At 40.0% G+C, this 21,740-nt stretch overlaps 1 protein-coding gene across 11 annotated transcripts in view; it reads right to left on the bottom strand.

Moving 5' to 3' along the window:
• The window catches only part of BPTF (bromodomain PHD finger transcription factor), a 149,138-nt gene that overhangs the window by 107,066 nt on the left and 20,332 nt on the right, over positions 1 to 21,740 (bottom strand). For all 11 annotated transcript variants that reach the window (XM_073883251.1, XM_025889865.2, XM_073883253.1 and 8 more), the window contains exon 2: positions 1,013 to 1,835. In XM_073883251.1, the coding sequence (XP_073739352.1) occupies positions 1,013 to 1,835 (823 nt within the window). The remainder of the gene's footprint in view (positions 1 to 1,012; positions 1,836 to 21,740) is intronic.

The following is a 21,740-nucleotide window of genomic DNA, read 5'->3' as shown; positions in this document are numbered from 1 at the left end:
GCAGAACACTACAAGCAAAGAGAAGGTTCCACAAGCTTCCAGGTAAGTCCAAACCAGTCACACACAATCAATGACCGAATTCAGACTTCTCAACAGCAACACTACAGGAAGACAACTGCACAAAAAACTCAGAAGATCTCTGCTTACTCTGTACCATTTTTATAATCAAAGGGTGAGCCCAACTAAGATTCTTCTCTCTACCTGGCTTGCTTGCCCAGGTACTGATGAAGTTCCTGCTTTCTTCTCCATGCCCTACTCTGATTTCATCCCACCACAGATTTTCTGATTTGACCTAATTCTGAGAGCTGAAAGAAGGCTTTGAAGACTTCAAAAGCTGGAAATACAAAGTAGCCCACTACCTCTGATTATATTTCCACAAGATGTCAAAACCAAGTCCCCACTACAACCCTGCCCAACATCTGACTGAGGTACATGCTCTGCTTTTCCAGACTGCCTCCTAACCTTCCCACTGACCTGCCTGGAAGAGCCCCCTAAAAACCCTCAGAAAAGCAGAAGCCTATGAACATGAGTCTGTTGAGCTTATCTTTTCCTGCAAGACTACAACTAATAATGACAAAACTGATCTTTCATAAGACAGCCGGTTTGTTCTTGCCAGTCCATTTCACGTACAGATATAGCAAAACTAAAAAGAGAAGCAAGAAAATCCTAACACCAAAATTAGGGCAGAGATTACCTCAGGATAGGCTGTAGGGAACATAACCAGGGAAGGGCCCACAGTGGCATCTGCCTTGGAATAATTCTAATTCTCACCCCACCAGGCAATTAATAGACTGGTGTGTAATGTGCTTTTTTTCATAAATTTTTCTTTCTTTGCAACTGAAGAAACTTTTAATGCATTTATTTCTTCAAGTTAGAAATTATTTAACTATGTAACTCATTATTAAATCACAAAGGTTTATATGACATCAGCAGCATAGCTCTGTTATATCAGTCATGAAGGAAACTGGCTTAATTTTAAATACATACAAAAATTAAGACCAGATTTACTTACATTATGAGTCTTCGGTTTAAGAACCAGTATTTCCTCCGACTCCTGTCATATCCAATAGGTTCATGTCGAATATATGGTTTGTTTTTTTGGATTTCAGCAACACAGTCAGTCACACCAGGCACCTTATGTGCTACACAGACTTCACACTGCCATTCATCCTCTGGTACCTCCTCAAGAGGTGGTTTCACACATTCCAAATGGTATACTGCTGAACATGTCTCACAGCAAAGCAAATCCCCAAGTTTGTGACAAACCCGACAATGGTCATCATATTGGATCACCCCTTCAGACATCAATTCCTCACGAGCAATATTTGTGGTAAGAAACTGATCGACTAAGAACTGCAGAACTTTGATTTTGTTCTCTACTGGTCCATAGGGATAGTCCTCTGCTTCTTGGTAAGGAAGAACATGATGGTACTCCTTATCACTCTCACAGTACACCCGCAGCACCTCTGGCCACGTCATCCCATCTATGAAATACAGCGTGGAATTAACGCTATCTTTCAGATCAGCAGGTCCAAAGGTAGTATTCGAAGTGTCTTCTTCACGCAAAACTGCTTTCAAAAGCACAACGTGCATCTCTGCCATAAGTGTGCACTGCTCTTGACTCACCAGAGCTGCACAAAAGTCCTCAAAGCGAAAAGGAGATAACCTTAAAACAGTGCCAAAGTTCCGCAGTACCTCATAAATGGCAATAACATTCATTATATGCTCATTAGGCACCATTAAATCCTCAGAGGACTTGGGAAATTCAAGGGGTGGGATGTCTTTTTCTTCCAATATCGGAGAACGAGGCCGATGTACTCTTGGTTTTCGCCTACCTGTAAAGAAAGAAATGGCATAATTACAAAACAGTACATCGTTTCTTTTTTTAAAAATATTTAAGTAATCTTTACACCCAAAGAGGGGTTCGAACTCACAACCCTGAGATCAAGAGTCACATGTTCCTCCAACTGAGCGAGCCAGGTGCCCCACAAATCAGTACATCATTTCTTTTTTTTTCTTTTTTTTTTAAAGATTTTATTTATTTATTTGAGAGAGAGAGAGAACGAGAGATAGAAAGCACGAGAGGGAAGAGGGTCAGAGGGAGAAGCAGACTCCCTGCTGAGCAGGAAGCCCGATGTGAGACTCGATCCCAGGACTCCAGGATCATGACCTGAGCCGAAGGCAGTCGCTTAACCAACTGAGCCACCCAGGCGCCCTCAGTACATCATTTCTAAAAACTAAGAGTTTTCTAGTTTTTCCTATCTGGACATATACCTCAGAAAATAGATAAGCATACTTCTATTTTTCTAATAACTGTCAAGTTAAAATAATACCAATAAGTAATGATTTACCTCTAATTTTTAAGTCTATAAAAAATCTGAATTTGACGTTTTCCCATTATATTACAAACTACAAGTAAAAAATTTTCAATTATAATCAGCTCTCAATTATCTAGAGGGGTTAACTGGTGTAGAGGTAACCATGATAAAAAATAACTGTGTTTACGAAAGATGTGAAAAGAACATTAATGAGAAAAAACATCCCAATGTAAGATAAGAGGCACAACAGAGCTCATACTGTGTCTGCTGCGATACAGAAATGCCTGCCTCTCAACAACCAGACAGGAAGTTCTCTGGTGAAGCACCCCTTTTCCTCTGCCAGAAATGCTTCCTGAGAGCCACGTATCAGGGGAGTTCCACAGTGAAGCACAAAGTTAGGACTGAAACAGAAAGGAAGGAGGAAGTAGGAGGGGAGAGTCCCAGTGCTGGGAGAAGGAAAAAGGGAGGCTCAGGTAGGAAACGGGCAACAGACTACGTATATTTTTTAGCAAACAACTGTAGGCGCCTGTTCCCCAATTTATGAGATGTGATGTCCAAGAATATATAATGTATGCATATAAATGTATCAATATTTAGCACATTTGAGAACTTTGTACCAAACATACAGATCTTTTAATTCTCTGAATGAGTCTATGAGGTATTTTAATAAGCCCTGCTATATAAGTAAGAAAACTTATTGAAAGAAACAAGTTTCTGCGGTGCCTCAGTGGCTCAGTTGGTTGAGCATCTGTCTCTGCCTCAGGACATGGTCCCAGGGTCCTGGGATCAAGCCCCAAGTTGGGCACCCTGCTCAGCGGGAGGCTGCTTCTCCCTCTCCCGCCCGCTTGGGCTCTCTCTCGCTATCTCTGTCACTATCTCTCTCTTTCAAATAAATATATAAAATCTTAAAAAAAAAAGTTAAAAAAAGAAACAAGCTGCTCCTAAACTGCTATGTCTGTTATTACTATTATTATCATTATTATACTTTCCAATGATGTTTACAGAATAGGAAATGTATTTTTAAATATCAGAAATAGGGATGCCTGGGGTGCCTGGGTGGCTCAGTCGGTTAGGCGTCTGCCTTCAGCTCAGGTCATGATCGCAGGGTTCTGGGATGAAGCCCAGCATCGGGCTCCCTGCTCAGCAGGAAGCCTGCTTCTCCCTCTGCCTGCCACTCCCCCTGCTTTGTGAGCACGCTCTCTCTCTCTCTCTCTCTGACAAATAAATATTTTTTAAAAACAAAAAAATTAAATATCAGAAATAATTCTAACAAAATCAATTAACATTAAATTCATTTTTGTACAATTAACTTTCATCAATCATGATTTTGGGTTACTGGTAAACTCTTTTAACTACCTGCTCCCTCCCCCATTCCTGAGCCCTCACTTCTGGCTTTGTCTCATTATCTGCACACTAAAAGGGTGTACGGTATAAGGAGAAAAAAGTATGTTAAAGAATATAAAGGGCCAAGATATTTTAATTTATACATGTACACCCAATATTCATTCACTGAAAAGATTTTCCAAATAAAAATACACCCATTACTTTCTGCAGAAAAAAGTCCAAGGGATCACCCTGGGCCAGACATTGCTGGTGAGCCTATATAGCGAGAAATGAGCCTACATCTCAGCAAACTTCTCAGAAGTGACACCATCTACACAGATGCAGTTTTCACAGACTCAATTAAATCACAGAATCACCATGATAGTAAGCACCACGATGGGTAATCCAGTCCATTTTACTGTCTCCTGGAAATTATTTAGGACCTACTACATAAATATAAATGAGAAAGGAGTAAAAGGAAGACTAAAACTAGAGGAATTCCCTCAAATAAGAGAAGAAACACAAGTCAGCAGAGACAAAACTGCTTATAGAAACAGTCCCTGCATTCCTCTCAGATGTTTACGCAAAATGCTGTCAAAGAGTATCCAAGTAAAGAATCACAGAAGGAAAGGCTGGAAAAGCAGTTCTAGGACCAGGAGAATGTAGATGTCCTTAAATGTTAGGTTTAGGAGTCTGTATAGTAGTACTTTATACTGGCAGTAATGAGCGTTGTTACAGGTTTTCTAAACAGGGCAAAGGGTTGAATGTTCCAGAGAGACTTCTCTGGCTTCACTGCATAGAATGAAACCAGAAGCAGGGCATCTTCTGCAATTAACCATAAGATGAAGACTGGGATTCAGTGAGAACTGAGCGGCTGTGAGAACAACAAAAAGATGGATACAAGTGACCTTATGGGGTGGCTCAGTTGGTTAAGCGACTGCCTTCGGCTCAGGTCATGATCCCGGAGTCCTGGGATCGAGTCCCACATCAGGCTCCCGGCTCAGCGGGGAGCCTGCTTCTCCCTCTGACCTTCTCCCCTCTCATACTGTTTCTCTCTCTCTCTCTCAAATAAATAAATAAAATCTTTAAAAAAAAAAAAACAAAACAAGTGACCTTATGAAGAAAGAAATCACCAGGTGTGGAATATACCACCACCACCTTGAGATGTAACTCCGTAAGTTACCATTTCCTTCAAAAGCTTTTCTAACCTCCCCAGGCTCTTCTGAATTCCCAAAGCCTTCTTCAAACCATGTTATCTTATATTATAATTTACCTTTTCATGGTATCTACTCCATCTCCCCAGCTGAACACCTAACTCTTATGCCAAAGAGAATCTGGCATATTTCTTTTATTAGTAAGTATTTGCCCAGCATCATTCCCTATGGAGAATTTCCCTTCCCCCACACCACGTGATTCTGCTGAGGCCCCCAGTCACAGTATTCCATCTCCTCATCACTGGCATGGAGATAGGCCCCAGGGCAGCCCAGCAAGACTCTATGCCCGGGATGTTATATTCATCTTGTTAAGTGAGAAGTGCTCTGAAGCCCTTTCTTTCCATGAAGGAGGCCAGAGCTGTCCGTGGCTAACCCATCATGGAAGAAGGGAATCAGGATGATGGACAGAAGCGGAAGTAAGATATATAACACTGATAATTCTTGAGCCCTTGGTGGAATGTATCCCTCAGTTCTCACAGCTACAGAAACCAAAACCATTTCCCTTGCGCTTAAGTGAACATGTTGGTTTTCTATCACTCGCAAATAAGAGTACTCGTTAAAAAGTATCTGACAGTGTATCCAGTAGGCTTTTTATAATGAGAAACACAATAAATTACTATTTAAAGTCTATCAATGAAAGCAGTTAATGTTAAAAAAAACGCTGATAGTAATCTATGTGTAAAACAGTAACAGAAATACTGTCTAAATTTAATGTCTAATTTTATTTTTTTAGTTATTTTTTTAGACGGGGGAGAGTGGCAGAGGGAGGGGGAGAGAGAATCTTAAGCAGGCTCCACGCCCAGCGCAGAGGCCAGTGCAGGGCTTGATCTGATGACTCTGAGATCATTACCTAAGCCAAAATCAAGAGTCGGACACTTAACCCACAAGCTACCCACACGCCCGTAATGTCTAAGTTTAAAGCATCAGCTTTCATACATTCTGAAAGATTTTGGATAACCATTGTATAGATCTGATCTTTAACAGTTCCTTTAACTTTGTATTTATAAGCTAAAGTCTGTTCATTTTCTGTTGGTGTTAGAGGTAAAAGGAGAAAAAGGCCCATAAATTCTACATCCTACACATCTAGCTGGAAACCACAAAGTAGCTTCTATTCAAAGTATGACTATAGTCATATACATCCTGAAAGTGTGAGCACTTCTGAAGGTTAACATTAAATATAGGTCAGTTCCCTCTGAAGCATTATTGGAAAAGTATAAATTGTTTCAATTTTTTAAAGGGCAATGTGGCAAAATCTATCTGAATGTATAACCCTTTGACCCGAAAATTCAACCTCTGAGAATTTATCCTACAGATACACACACACATTCAAGTACAAAAAAATTTAAAGCAACAGTTTGTAGAAGTCAAGGTTTTGTGTTTTTTTCTTTTTAACCTAAATATACATCAATACTTAAATGAATTATGAATTATGATAATCTACACAATGTAATCCAATCTAGCAGTTGAAAAGAACAATGTAAAATTCATATATCTGAAATGAAAAATTTTTTTATTTTTATGTTTTTTAAAGATTTTATTTATTTATCCACGACAGACAGAGAGGCAGAGGGAGAAGCAGGCAGGGAGCCCGATGTGGAACTCGATCCCAGCACCCTGGGATCATGACCTGAGCTAAGGGCAGACGCTTAACCATCTGAGCCACCCAGGCGCCCTGAAATGAAAAATCTTAAAGATACATTATTAAATGAAGAAAAAAGCCAGTAATGGAGAAAAAAGAACAATGAATAGAAAGTCAATGAGGGGCACCTGGCTGGCTTAGTTCATGGAGCATGAGACTCTTGATCTCAGGGTTGTGAGTTCAAGCCCCACACTGGGCATAAAACTTAATTTAAAAAAATGAAAAGAAAAAAAAGAATGTCACTGAGAAAAGAAATTAGAAACAAAAGGAAAAAAATAGGGGATAAGGATAATATATATATACCTAAGAAGTCATTTAAGAATCTTCTTAGGGACACCTGGGTGGCTCAGTTAAGCGTCAGACTCTTGGTTTCGGCTCAGGTCATGATCTCATGGGTTGTGAGACCCAGCTCTGCCACAGTCTCTGCGCTCAGCAGGGAGTCTGGTGGAAGATGCTCTCCCTCTGCCCCTCCCCCTGCTCGAGTGTGCGCGCGCACACACACTCTCTCTCTCTCTAAAAATAAATAAATAAATCTTTAAAAAAATCTTTTTAAAGTAGTTTCTGAGAACTGGGGGACAGAAAAAAAACTATTTTTTTTACTTTTTTACATTTTTCAATATCACACGCATGTATTTTAATAATTTAAAAGAAAAATATTGGGCAGGTATCTATGCACACATATGAAACAATATTCAAATCAATAAAATGATGCTGCTACTAATGGCTTACTGATGATTTTATATGAACACAAACATAAGATTATGCAAAATTCAAAGATTCAGGTTTACAGAACTGAGCACAGATAAGAGTACATAAAAAGAAAACTCAAAATTAAACCACATAAGCCCCTCAACTGTCAACCATTAGTATTAATGAGTCCTTTCAACTATTCATAAAAATGTATTTATAATGTGCCACTGAAGATTACACTCATCGTTTTCAACACTGATATCTAGCAGACAAATTGTATTAATTTTCCTGTATTTTTTTTTAAAGATTTTATTTATTTATTTGAGAGACACGGCAAGAGAGGGAACACAAGCAGGGGGAGTGGGAGACAGAGAAGCAGGCTCCCCGCTGAGCAGGGAGTCCGATGCGGGGCTCGATCCCAGGACCCTGGAATCATGACCTGAGCCGAAGGCAGATGCTTAATGACTGAGCCACCCAGGCACCCCTAATTTTCCTGTATTAAAAAAAAAAAAAAAAAACACAAAAAACCATTCGGATCACTACATTTGTATCTTTGGAGTAAATACCCAGTAGTGAATTGCTGGGTCGTAGAGTAGCTCTATTTTCAACTTTTTGAGGAACGTCCATACTGTTTTCCAGAGTGGCTGCACCAGCTTGCATTCCCGCCAACAGTGTAGGAGGGTTCCCCTTTCTCCGCATCTTTGCCAACATCTGTCATTTCCTGACTTGTTAATTTTAGCCATTATGACTGGTGTGAAGTGGTATCTCATTATGGTTTTGATTTTTATTTCCCTGATGCCTAGTGATGTTGAGCACTTTTTCGTGTGTCTGTTGGCCATTTGGATGTCTTCTTTACAGAAGTGTCTGTCTGTGTCTACTGCCCATTTCTTGATTGGATTATTTGTTCCTTGGGTGTTGAGTTTGATAAGTTCTTTATAGATTTTGGATACTAGCCCTTTATCTGATATGTCATTTGCAAATACCTTCTCCCATTCTGTCAGTTGTCTTGGTTTTTTTGACTATTTCCTTTGCTGTGCAAAAGCTTTTTATCTTGAAGGAAGTCCCAATAGCTCATTTTTGTCCTTGCTTCCCTTGCCTTTGGCAACGTGTCTAGGAAGTTGCTGCAGCTGAGGTCGAAGAGGTTGCTGCCTGTGTTCTCCTTTAGGATTTTGATGGACTCCTCTCTCACATTTAGGTCTTTCATCCATTTGGAGTCTATTTTTGTGTGTGGTGTAAGGAAATGGTCCAGTTTCATTCTTCTGCATGTGGCTGTCCAATCTTCCCAATACCATTTGTTGAAGAGACTTTTTTCCATTGGATATTCTTTCCTGCTATGTCAAAGATTAGTTGACCATAGAGTTGAGGGTCCATTTCTGAGTTCTCTATTTTGTTCCACTGATCTATGTGTCTGTTTTTGTGCTAGTACCATACTGTCTTGATGATTACAGCTTTGTAATAGAGCTTGAATAACATCTTCTCTTCTATCCTAATACCATCTATTCTATTCTGTCAGCTTTTAAAACATGCTGCTGCAGTCATCACTTCTCTAGAGAAACCTTCCTCATGTATGTGCAGAATATCTGGTATTGTTTAAAAAGCAAATAAACAGCCAACCCAACTAGAAACAACCAAAATGTACATCAAGAGGGGAAAAATTAAATTGTGGAACGTTCATCTGATAGGATTCTATAGAGCAGTCTTGAGTAATTTAGGGCTTCATATGTCAGCATGTATCAATCTTAAAAAAAAAACCCATGAAACAAACAAAAAATTGCTACAAAAGGATGAACAACTTGAAACCATGCAGAACAGTTCTATCTACTGCTTATGGGGAGATACATAAATATACATACAAACATATAGGTACATGAAGTAGTATTTAACATAACCACAAGAATGAAATCTCCCTAGAGGCAGGGAGTTTTCTCTATGTTGTTTGTTGCTATCAATAGCGGCTGGCACACAGTAAGATACATGATATTTACTGAAAAAATTAGTAGTTTTTAAGTGCTAGCCCACACAATTACACAAGAAAATTATGTCTCTACATTATCTGCAGATGTTAGAAATGTGCTTTTACTCCTCACTACGAGAACTCCTGGAACAGTGCTCCTCAAACTTCGTACAGCAGAATCACCTAGAGAGCTGATTCTGATTAAAATAGTTTGATTTAATAGGTCTAGAAAAGATTCTCAGAATGTGCATTTCTAACAATTCCCAGGTGATGCCAACTGTGCTGGTCTGAAGCTACACTTTAAGAACCACTGCCCTAAAACGTAGAAAGGCTATCCCTCTGAGATCCAGACAAGCAATAATTAATACACATCAGATGAAATTCACTAATTCCAAAAAGCACCTTCAAACCTTGCTACTCAAAATGTGACTGGCATCAGCTATGATGCTTGCAAGAAATTCAGAAGCTCAGGCCCCAGGTCTACTACATAAGGATTTGCAGTTTCTCAAAATCTTCAGGTGATTGGGGTGCCTGGGTGGCTCAGTCATTAAGCACCTGCCTTCAGCTCAGGTCGTGATCCCAGGGTCCTGGGATCGAGCCTCACATCGGGCTCCCTGCTCTGCGGGAGGTGTCCTTCTCCCTCTCCCACTCCCCCTGCTTGTGTTCCCTCTCTCACTGTGTCTCTCTCTGTCAAATAAATAAAATCTTTAAAAAAAAAAAATCTTCAGGTGATTCATATGCTCACTGAAGTTTGAGAAGCTGCCTGAAATAGTCCATCATAAAACTGGAGATGCAGCAAAGTCACACAGTAAGCTGTTAAAAGTAGAGGGCCAACATACAACCCAAATTTACAGAAACCCAGGTTAAGCTCAGTAATCTGTATTTTTACCTTTCTCCCCAGGTAATTCCCTTGTGCAGCGAAATTTGAAAACTACTGCTTTACAGAAATTGGATATTTCTCCTATCAAACAGAAAGTAAGGCTTTCGTGGAAACTCAGGCAAGAAAAACTAAGGGGTTGGGCGCCTGGGTGGCTCAGTCGTTAAGCGTCTGCCTTCGGCTCGGGTCATGATCCCAGGGTCCTGGAATAGAGTCCCACATTGGCTCCCTGCTCGGCGGGAGGCCTGCTTCTCCCTCCCACTCCCCCTGCTTGTGTTCCTGCTCTCGTGCTCTGTCAAATTAATAAATAAAATCTTTTTTTTAAAAGATTTTATTTATTTGAGAGAGCAAGAATGAGAGAGAGAGAGAGAGAGAGAGAGAGAGAGAGTGAGAAAGAGCGCGCGCGCACATGAGAGGGGGAAGGGTCAGAGGGAGAAGCAGACTCCCTGCTGAGCAGGGAGCCTGATGTGGAACTTGATCCCGGGACCCCAGGATCATGACCTGAGCCGAAGGCAGTTGCTTAACCGACTGAGCCACCCAGGCACCCCAATAAATAAAATCTTAAAAAAAAAAAAAAAAGAAAAACTAAGGGGTTGTCTCAGAAGGCAAGACTAGAATAGGACTGATGTCAAAGAAAGCTGAAGCCTAATCAAAGACATTAATAAGCCTACAAAAAAGAAAATGCTAAGGATGGAAAGTGGTCTGCGTCAATTCGGGGGGGGGGGCGGGAAGAGAACCAAAGAGCAAGAATTTGTCCATGAATTTCTAGCACAGTCAAAGAAGAGAATTTCTTGACTGAATAACAAAGATTCTGGCCCAGGAGATATGTTACTACCTTAACAGAAAAACTGTGTTACTATGTATAGACACTTTAAAAAAAAAAAATGAACTGGCACTTCCAAAACTTTCCACTCTTTAGTATTTCATAATAGAAGTCTAACTTACTAGAGTCTGCAGGGATGCTTCTCCTCTAACTCTCTGGAAGAACCAGTCAACAGTACTCACCAAGTGTTAACTGTTGCTCAAGGGCCCTTTTCTACATACCTGGGTTTTTAAAATACACACTGTGGGCACAATCTGCATTTGTTTGGCTAATTTCTCTCTCTCTTTTAAAAGATTTTAAGTAATCAAGGGATGCCTGGGTGGCTCAGTTGGTGAAGCATCTGCCTTCGGCTCAGGTCATGATCCCAGGGTCCTGGGATTGAGTCCCCCAATGGGGCTCCTTGCTCAGCAGGGAGCCTGCTTCTCCCTCTGGCTGTCGCTCCCCTGTTTGTGCTCGCTTTCTCTCTCTGACAAATGAATAAATAAAATCTTTTAAAAAAAAAAAGGATTTAAAGTAATCTCCACACCCAACATGGGGCTTGAATTTACAACCCCCAAGATCAAGAGTCATATGCTCCACCGACTGACCCAGACAGGCTCCCCTAATTTCTTTTTTAATTAAACACACACACACACACACACACACACACACACACACCCTTCTCTATACATTCTAAAAAGAAAATGCCTTAATTTGTTCAACTTGTGAGAAATCCCCGACCTTTTCTAAGGCTCTGATCAAATGTCACCTCTTCTCTCCTGTGCCTGCTAGAACTGTGCTTCTCTGGCACAGCTCTTCATTGTAGCTGGAGTATGTTTATATTACAGGCAATCATTCATGTGTCCCCAGCTCATTTGTTAACTTCCTTAAAGCACAAACCTAACTAAAAAGTATTTGTTCAACTAATGACACCCAGAAGCAACACTACTTGCAGAAGGAGGAGGTCCAGAGGTGAAGTCATGCCAAGATTAAAACCCTGATGCCACTGTAGATTTTTCAAAATTTGGTTTATAAATTCTTATATTAATTCTAAGAACATTTACATAAGTCTCTATACAATGTGTGTTTCTAGAGGAAAAAATGTAATATTATCTATTTCTAATCAGCATATCTGAGAGAAAGATGGACACTCAGTGTTGGTATAAGGGATGAAGGAAGATCATTTTCATCAGAAGTTAATACTCCAGATCTAATAAAATCTATTTAATATACAGTTACACATAAACTATAAATAGCTTAACAAAAATAAGTCACCTACATTCACTAGTCATCTTTTAAAAATTATGGAACTCATTTGTCATAAATAACAAGGATTCCCCCTTTCATCTGGAATAGTGTCCCATTCTGGTTCAGTGGGTAAAGCATGTGACTTTCCATCTCAAGGTCATGAGTTCAAACCCCATACTGGGTGCAGAACCTATTTTAAAAAAGGGGGGGGCGGGGGGACACAACTAGCTAGTTTCAGTTGGAATAGTGTCCCAACCCAGTTTCAAGATTATTATTCACAAGGCTGTGCTCTTCCAGTGAGTACATTCCATTTGTCTCCATTCCCTATCCTTTCATGACAGTAATAATATGAAAAACAGCAGCTAGCTTTCACAGAGGGCTTCCAACAGGAATTGTGCTAATAAGCACATTTAAATGCTTTATATCATTTTATCTTCAGATCAATTCCATGAAATAGGTACTAAATTCTATCCTCTTAGAGACGCATGTAGAGGGGCGCCTGGCTGGCTCAGTTGGTGGAGCATGTGATTCTTGGTCTCAGAGCTGTGAGTGTGAGCCCCACCTTGGGTGTAGAGGTTACTTAAAAAGAAAATCTTAAAAAATTTAATATAAATAAAAATAATTTAAAAAACTGAAAATAAAGATGCATATAGAAAGGCTAAATCAGGGGCGCCTGCGTGGCTCAGTCATTAAGCGTCTCCCTTCGGCTCAGGTCATGATCCCAGGGTCCTGGGATTGAGCCCCACATCGGGCTCCCTGCTCCGCGGGAAGCCTGCTTCTCCCTCTCCCACTCCCCCTGCTTGTGTTCCCTCTCTCGCTGTGTCTCTCTCTGGTCAAATAAATAAATAAAATCTTTAAAAAAAAAAAAAAAGAAAGGAAGGCTAAATCCCTTGTCCAAGGTAACACAGCAAGTATCACTGATAAAAAACTAAAACACAAACCCACCTCAGGGTGCCTGGTGCCTTAGTAAGTTAAGCATCCGACTTGATTTCAGCTCTGGTCATGATATCAGGGTCGTGGGATTGAGCCCCACATCACGCAGCATGGAGTCTGCTTGTCCCTCTCTCTCTCTACTCCACCCCCAAGCCCCCACACCCACTCACATACATGCTCGCTCTCTCCCTCTCTCTCTCAGGTAAATAAAATCTTAAAAAAAAACAAACCCAACCACAAATCCACCTGTCTCCTAAGCTTGTGCTCTTTGCATTAGACTTCCTCTCGTTAAAAACCACGGGAGTCGACCTCTCAGCAAAAGGGCATTTGAGAAATAACAAATGCTCTTTGTGCAGGTGGGAGAAACAGCAGATAAAGGAGATCAATGACAAGGTTAGGAAATATGAGCCCTGAAAGCAAAAGTTTTAACAAGAGCCAGCATTTCAAGTACTTAATAGCCACAGGTAGCTAGTGGCTACCACACTGGATAGTACAGACAAGGAACATTTCCATCATCACAGAAAGGTCTACTGGACAGCCTTGGTCTAGAAATAACATCTAGGGACTACTGCACAAAGACTGGAATTCAAGTAACAACCACACTGGGTTATTAAGACAAAGCTAAAATATATTTAGTACCCTCTCTCTTTAAACAATTGCAAAGTATTAAAAATATTTTCTATGGGTTTCCAACAAAACAAGAATTCCATTAAAACTGATATAAAAATGTAAGCATCTGGGGCGCCCGGGTGGCTCAGTTGTTGAGCGTCTGCCTTCGGCTCAGGTTATAGTCCCAGGGTCCTGGGATCGAGCCCCGCATCGGGCTCCCTGCTCCGCGGGAAGCCTGCTTCTCCCTCTCCCACTCCACCTGCTTGTGTTCCCTCTCTTGCTGTGTCTCTCTCTGTCAAATAAAGAAAATCTTTAAAAAAAAAAAAAAAGTAAGCATCAAAATAGAAATCCATATATTTACACACAGATGTATGAATTGATGCTCTGAAGAAGCCATCAAAAGTGAAAATAACCTAAATATTCATCAGTATTAAATGGATAAATATAATGAAATACCATATAGTATTTAAAAATGAACAGCGGACGCCTGGTTGGCTCAGTTGAGCATGCGACTCAACTGATCTTGGGGTTGTAAATTCAAGCCCCACATTGGGTGTAAAGATTATAAAAATAAAATCTTTTAAAAAAAGGTTGCTGCATGAAGTAATAAACCAACTAAATTGCCATCAATCTATATAAAGCAAAACTGTAAGAAATCCAAGAAGAAATGGACAAAAACAGAATTAGAGCAGGAGACTTACGACACTTCTTTATGTCCTTAGCAGATCTAGTAGACTGAGTAAACAGTTACACGCAGTGCAGGTTGCAAATTCAAAAGGGTACAAAGAGGAAGTAGAAGAATCAGGAGAGGACAGAGGTAACCTATACGGTCTATTTAAACTAGAACTAACGTGATCAAGAAAAAAATAGGATATTATTCAGCCATAAAAAGGAATGAAATCTTGCCATTTGCAACGACACGGATGGATTTAGAGATTATAATGTTAAGTGAAATAAGTCAGAGAAAGACAAATACCATGATTTCACTCATATGTAGAATTTAAAAAACAAAACAAAAAAGAGGCACCTGGGTGGCTCAGTCGGTTAAGCGTCTGACTCCTGATTTCAGCTCAGGTCATGATCTCGGGGTTGTGAGATCAAGCCCCAAGTCAGCTCCAAGCCCAGTGTGCAGCCTGTTTAAGATTCTCTCTCTCCCTCATCCTCTGCCCTCCTCTCTCTCTCTAAAAAAAAAAAAAAAAAATTAACTATTGAGAACAAACTGATGGTTACAAGAGGGGAGGTAGGTGAGGGGATGGATAAACAGGTGATGGGAATTAAGGAGGGCACTTATCGATGAGCACTGGGTGATGTACAGAAGTGTTGAATCACTATACTGTACCCCGGAAATTAATATAACACTATATATTAACTATATTGGAATTAAAATTAAAAAGAAAGAGAATAAAAAAAGAAGAAAGTAGGACAGAGCACAACAAATTAAACTGGTGATGACAAAGGGGAACTTGCCATAGGTACAAAGGCTATTAAAAGAATGCTAATAAAGTATAAATCCTGGGTGAAGGAATGTTTGTTACAAAATTACTGATCACCAAAACTGAATTAAAAAAAAAACAGAAAATCAATCAATAATAAGAAATTACACAATTATCTCAAAAGAAGCTAGGAAGACATCTGAGAAAATACAACAGCTACATCTGACTTAAGAAAAAAAAATCTCAGTATGGTGATTAACATAACAATAAAAAATTTAAAAAAAATCTCAGAGAGAAAGCCAAGAGAAATAGGTGAATATACTCAACACAAAGGTCTCGACCCACCAGCCAGCATAACAATTAAAAGTAAAGTATTAGTATCAGTCCATTAAATTTAGAAAGCACAAAGATGCCCAGCATTACAACACTGTTTTGGAGGGAGTAGGCAATGCAATTTGAAAAGAGAAAAAAGGAGATATAAACATAAGATTTCTGCACGATTTATGTTTGCAGATGATACAATTTCATTTCTAAAAAATCCAACTCAATCAACAGATAAATTATCATACACAAGAAAGAAAAGGTAGGTAAATACAAAACTAACTTTTAAAGTCCATGGGTCTCTAAAAGCTCCATGAGAGCGGGTATTTTTATGGACAATTTTATTTAGATATAGTAAGATTCCATGGTATAAGTGAAAAGATTTACAAAACCAATTACAGATATAACAATATGTATATTTCTACACATGTGAGTATTCACTCATATATACACACATATTCAAAGATGGTTACCAAAGGAGAGTGACCAAAATATTAATGTAATCTTCTGAATTTTAAAAAATTTTCTCTTTCCTAATATATGGGAAAAGCAAAAATAAAGTTCTTACTAGACTTTCAGAAGTGTTAAGTTAAAATTCAAAGCTTTCTTCCTAATTATCCAAATCACAGATTAATGAACGCCAACAGCTCCAAAGCGGGTTGACACACTATGGCCAGTCACATCCTGTTTTCGTAAATAAAGTTTTATTCAAACACAGCCGTGCTCATTTGTTTACTTATTGTGTGGCTGCTTTTGTGCTACAACAGCAGAGCTGAGTAGTTGCAACAGAGTCTGGCTCACAAAACGTAAAATATCTATCTGACAATTTAAGAGAAAGTTTACCAATCCCCCGCCCATTAGATCACCTAGTCCAGCCAAGAGCTGACAGATGAGTAAACTGAGGCCCACAGGAGAATGACTTTTCTAAGGTCAAACTCAAGCTAAGAAGCAATAAAGAGGGGTGCCTGGGTGGCTCAGTCGGTTTACTGTTCTACTCGATTTTGGTTCAGGTTCATGATCTCAGGATGTGATCTCAACACTGGGCATGGAGCCTGCTTAAGATTCTCTCTCTCCAGGGCGCCTAGGTGGCTCAGTCAATTAAGCATCTGACTTTGGCTCAGGTCATGATCTCCAGGTTGTGGGATCAAGCCCCATGTTGGACTCCGCGCTCAGCGGGGAGTCTGTTTGTCCTTCTTCCTCTCCCTCTGCCCCTTATCCCGCTGGTGCTCTCTCTCTCAAATAAATAAATAAAATCTTAAAAAAAAAAAAAGATTCTCTCTTTCCCTATCCCTTTGCTCCTCCCCACCACCTCTCTCCCTCTCTTAAAGAAAAAAAAGAAAGAAAAAAGAAACAATAAAGAACTCCATTCTAACCTAGCCAGAAAATTCTCAAAACAAACATCTGCCCCCAACCCCCCAGTCTGGAAGGTCAACCTCAGGCTCTCAAATCACAGTATATTTACCAATAAAATGATGAGAAGAGGATGTGGGGCCTAATCTATATCCAACACCACCTACTAAAGGTCTGAATAAACTGTGATAGATTCTAGAAAAAAAATAATTTAAAAACCACATAAGCCTGGGGATGTAATGTACAGCATGGTGACTCTATTTAATGATACTGTATTATATACTTGAAAGGTGCTAAGAGAATAGATCTTCAAAGTTCTCATCACAAGAAAAAAAATTGTAATTGTAGTGAAAGATATTAAACTTAATGTGGTAATCATTTTGCAATATATACATGTATCAAAATCATTATGTTGTATACCTGAAATTAAGACAATGTCATATGTCAATGACATCTCAAGTAAAAATAATTAATTTTTAAGAACCATAAGCGCAGATTAGGCAAAGTTTAAAAACAACTAGGTGATGGGAGTATAATCTAGTTCAGCCTATTAAAAATATCACCCGGGGCGCCTGGGTGGCTCAGTCGTTGGGCGTCCGCCTTCGGCTCAGGTCATGATCCCAGGGTCCTGGGATCGAGCCCCACATCGGGCTCCCTGCTCCGTGGGAAGCCTGCCTCTCCCTCTCCCACTCCCCCTGCTTGTGTTCCCTCTCTCCCCGTGTCTCTCTCTGTCAAACAAACAAACAAATAAATAAATAAATCTTAAAAAAAAAAAAATACCACCCAACATGGGGCTCCTGGGTGGCTCAACCATTAAGTGTCTGCTTCCAGCTTGGGTCATGATCCCTGGGTCCTGGGATAGAGCCCCGCGTCAGGCTCCCCGCTCGTCAGGGAGTCTGCTTCTCCCTCTCCCTCTGCCTGCTGCTCCCCCTGCTTGTGCTCTCTCTGTCAAATAAATAAAATCTTAAAAAAAAAAAAAATCACCCAACAATCCCACTCTTGCAATCTACCCTATAGAAACACCAGCCTGAGTGACTACAGATACAACTCTAGCACATTTAGACAGCACTGTCTGTAAAAGCATAAAGGGGCTAGTTGTTTACTTTTTCACTGTATTTTATTTATTTATGTTTAAGTAAGCTCTACTCTGAATGTGGGCTTGAACTCACAACCCCTAAGATCAAGTCGTATGCTCTACCAACTGCACCAGCCAGGTGCCCATCAATATGGCTAAGGTTTTTTCGGGGGGGTGGTGAGAGAGAGAGAAAGAGAGCGAGTGCCGGTGGGGAGGGGCAGAGGGAGAGGGAGGGAGAGATTCCCAAGCAGGATGTCCGACAGAGGTCTCCATCCCATGACCCTGGGTTCATGACCCGAGCGTAAATCAAGAGTCGGACACTCAAATGACTGAGCCACCCAGGCACCCCTCAATATGGCTAGTTTTTTAAGGCAAATAATATTAACAGCAAATGCAGTTATGTTTTAATAAAGAAAAAAGGCTATTTCAAGTCTTTACCTTACATACTTGAATCCTGTAGGCATTTGAGGTTGTGACCCCTGCCATAAACAATCTCCACCATTAGGTTTCTTCCAAGATACAAGGAAGGATTCATAATTCAAACAAGGATAATGTATCTGGAAGGAGGTAATTTTCTAAGTTTACAGAAAATCAGAAATCGAAGGCATCTCACCTGGATAATTGAGGACCAGAAAGTTCAAATACATATCTGAAATTACAGTAAAACTGCTTTTTAAATTTTTTATTATTTGCATAGCACTCTGAAAGCAGAATATGGTCATGAGTCGGAGAAAGGGGTAATTTACTAAATAAGGCTTCAAGGAGTATGTGAAATTATTTCAATGTCTAGAAGAAGAGTGAAAATTGCACTGATAGGAGGTGCTAAAATTTTACTAGCTATTTTAAATGTTGGACTATTTCCTCAGAAAAGTCTTGATATCGCTGTGCAAGCATTAGAAGGAATAAGGACAAGAAGAGAAATTCCACACAGATTAATATGTGCATTTCTGAAATACTTTTTAAGTTCCATAAATAGAATATACTATAAACAGACAGACCTCAAAAGGAGACAGTGTTAACATACTGAAATGAAGCACAAAGCCATGACAGGAAAATATAGAAATTGAACCTACTGAACACTGCCATTTGGTATGAATCACTTGGCTGTGCAGTCTCCCAAGTGTGTGAATTCTAGAAAACATCCATGAGCAGAGAGGTCTAGGCATCCACTTTCTTAGCAAATCTCAGGAAGTCCTATAGTTGCAATTTAACATCAATTAAGTAACAAAAGAATTCCACTCAAAAAAAAAAAAAGGAATGTGTTTTCCTTGAAAACTATTAGTTAAATAATTTGGCCAGAGATTCCTGAGAAAAGGTTTTATATAGGAGAACAGACACACTGGAACACCCAGTATCTCAAAAGTCAGCTCATATACCAAATGTTAAACTTTTACAACATTGGAATACTCTTAAGTTACCCAATTAAATTTCCCAACCCAAAGCCTCTAAATTGTAATCCTTTCCCTTCTGTCCCACATCTATGACTCTTAGCTTAATTTTATCAGGACCATGGCAGATTTTCCAAAATTAACTGACTGCCTCTAACAACAGGCAACTCCATGTGCGGCTATTGGGGGTGCCTACAGCTGACTCAGTCCATAGAGCATGCAACTCTTCATCTTGGGGTTGTAAGTTCAAGCCCCATGTTGGGTGCAGAAATTATTTAAAAATAGTCTTTTTAAAAAAAATTTTTAGGGTGCCTGGGTGGCTCAGTCAGTTAAGCATCTGCCTTTGGCTCAGGTTGTGATCCTGGGGTCCTGGGATCGAGTCCTGCATCAAGCTCCCTGCTCAGCGGGGAGCCTGCTTCTCCCTCTGCCCCTCCTCCCACTCATTCTCTCAATCTCTCTCTCTCTCAAATAAATAAAATCTTTTTTTATTTTTTTTAAAGATTTTATTTATTTATTTGAGAGAGAGAGAATGAGAGATAGAGAGCACAAGAGGGAAGAAGTTCAGAGGGAGAAGCAGACTCCCTGCCGAGCAGGGAGCCCGATGTGGGACTCGATCCCGGGACTCCAGGATCATGACCTGAGCCGAAGGCAGTCGCTTAACCAACTGAGCCACCCAGGCGCCCAATAAAATCTTTTTTAAAAAATAAAATAAATAAAATTTTTATTCAATCAATAAATAAATAGCCACGTGTGGCTAGTGGCTGCCATACTGGACAGCACAGAACTAAGAGTGAAAAGAATAGAGACTTTCTTTGACTCATCTACTCATATACCTGTGCTGCCTACTACATACTGGAGACTGAGCTAGGTACTAAGGAGAGGGGGATGAATGAGGCCCTGCCCTAACACAGCTTCTCACGAAGGAGGCACCCAAATAATTAACAATCCATTTCAGGACAGTATCTTAACAAATAAATATTGAATGATAAAGGGGTCAAATAATCTAGAGGATAAAATAATCCCTCCTAAATATTTATGGACCTAATAAAAGAACCTCAAAATATATGAAGACTAACAGAACTCCAAGGAGAAATAGGTAAATCCGTAACAACAGATGTAGATTTCAACACTCCTCTCTTAGTAATCAATAGAACAAGTAGATGAAAAATCAACGAGGATACAGAAGACCTTAACAGCACTGCAACCAACTTAACCAAACTGATATTTATGGAACATTCCACCCAACAACAGAATACACCTTCTTTCCAAGTACACTTGGAACATTCACCTAGAAAGATATTATTTTGGAGCACAAAATAAACCTCTAAAAATGTTTTACAAAATTAAAGTCATACAAAGTATATTCTCTGACCATAATGGAATTAAATTAAAAATCAGTAACATAAAGATATCTAGAGGGGCACCTGGGTGGCTCAGTCTGTTAAGCATCCAACTCTTTGATTTTGGCTCAGGTCATGGTATCAGGGTCGTGAGATAGAGCCCTGCATGGGGCTTCCCACTCAGGGGGGAGTCTGCTTGGGATTTTCTCTCTCCCTCTCCCTATGCCCCTACCCCAGCTCCCTCTCTCTCTCTCAAATAAATAAATAAAATCTTAGGGGGAAAAAAAAAAGACACCTAGAAATTTCCCAAACATTTGGAAACTAAACAACATGTAAGGGTACAAGGTTCTGCAGGGTGAAATGAGAGGTAAAAGAACTTAGCCCTACTTGGGGAAAAGAGAACAGTGACCAGAGAAGGTAAGCTGGACAAGGTGATGGCTGGGTGACTAGGAGTTAATCATCGCAGCAGTGAAGAACTTCAAGGTATGTGAGGAGAACTACAAAGAATTCAGTATTACCTCGTGATCAAATTCAAGGTGAAGAGAAATAAGTTGTGAATAAAGAGAAATAAGGGAGATTTAGAAGTCAATTCATCTTTGACCTTTCTCTCCTTCACCACACCCCACCTAATCAATCTATCACTAAGATGGGTCATTCTAAGTCCTAAATTAATTTTTTTCAATTCTGTCTTCACTCCCACTGACACCAACCTAGTACAAGATCTGTCAAGTGGCTTACAGAACTCCTTTCATCCATTATCTTATCCCATTCCAATCTCCATTCTATAGCCAGTGAGGCCTCTTTAAAAGCAGTCTGATCACATTTCTCCTTATAAAATCCTTCATGGTTTTCCCGCCAGTCCATTGCACATGATGATCCTAGGGCCTACAATCCTCTTTCCTCTAATTTTGAGCTTGTCAGCTCTTCAGGGAAGCTTTCTCTGACCCTCACAGACTAGATCATATTTACGTGCCCCCTTTCAAGACATTCCTCTTACTGATACACTTGCTGCCTTCCCTGCCACATTAGGGCAGAGGCCTTACCTGATTTATTCCCGGCTCCATTCCAGATAGTGCCTGGAACATAGGAGGTGCTCAATAGCTTTTTTTAAAATGAACAAATCAATGAAGCAACAGAAGATAAGGCTGGACATAAATGAAAGGAAGCCAGGGAGCAAGCTGGTTCCTTCAAGAGGCGAAGTGAGGGATGAAGAGGGCCCGATTTAG

This window comes from Callorhinus ursinus, unplaced genomic scaffold (genome assembly GCF_003265705.2).
Source record: "Callorhinus ursinus isolate GAN/ISIS: 27379988/994484 unplaced genomic scaffold, GSC_fseal_2.0 scaffold50, whole genome shotgun sequence".
Lineage (NCBI taxonomy): Eukaryota > Metazoa > Chordata > Mammalia > Carnivora > Otariidae > Callorhinus > Callorhinus ursinus.
This window is presented reverse-complemented; position numbering and strand designations above follow the sequence as displayed.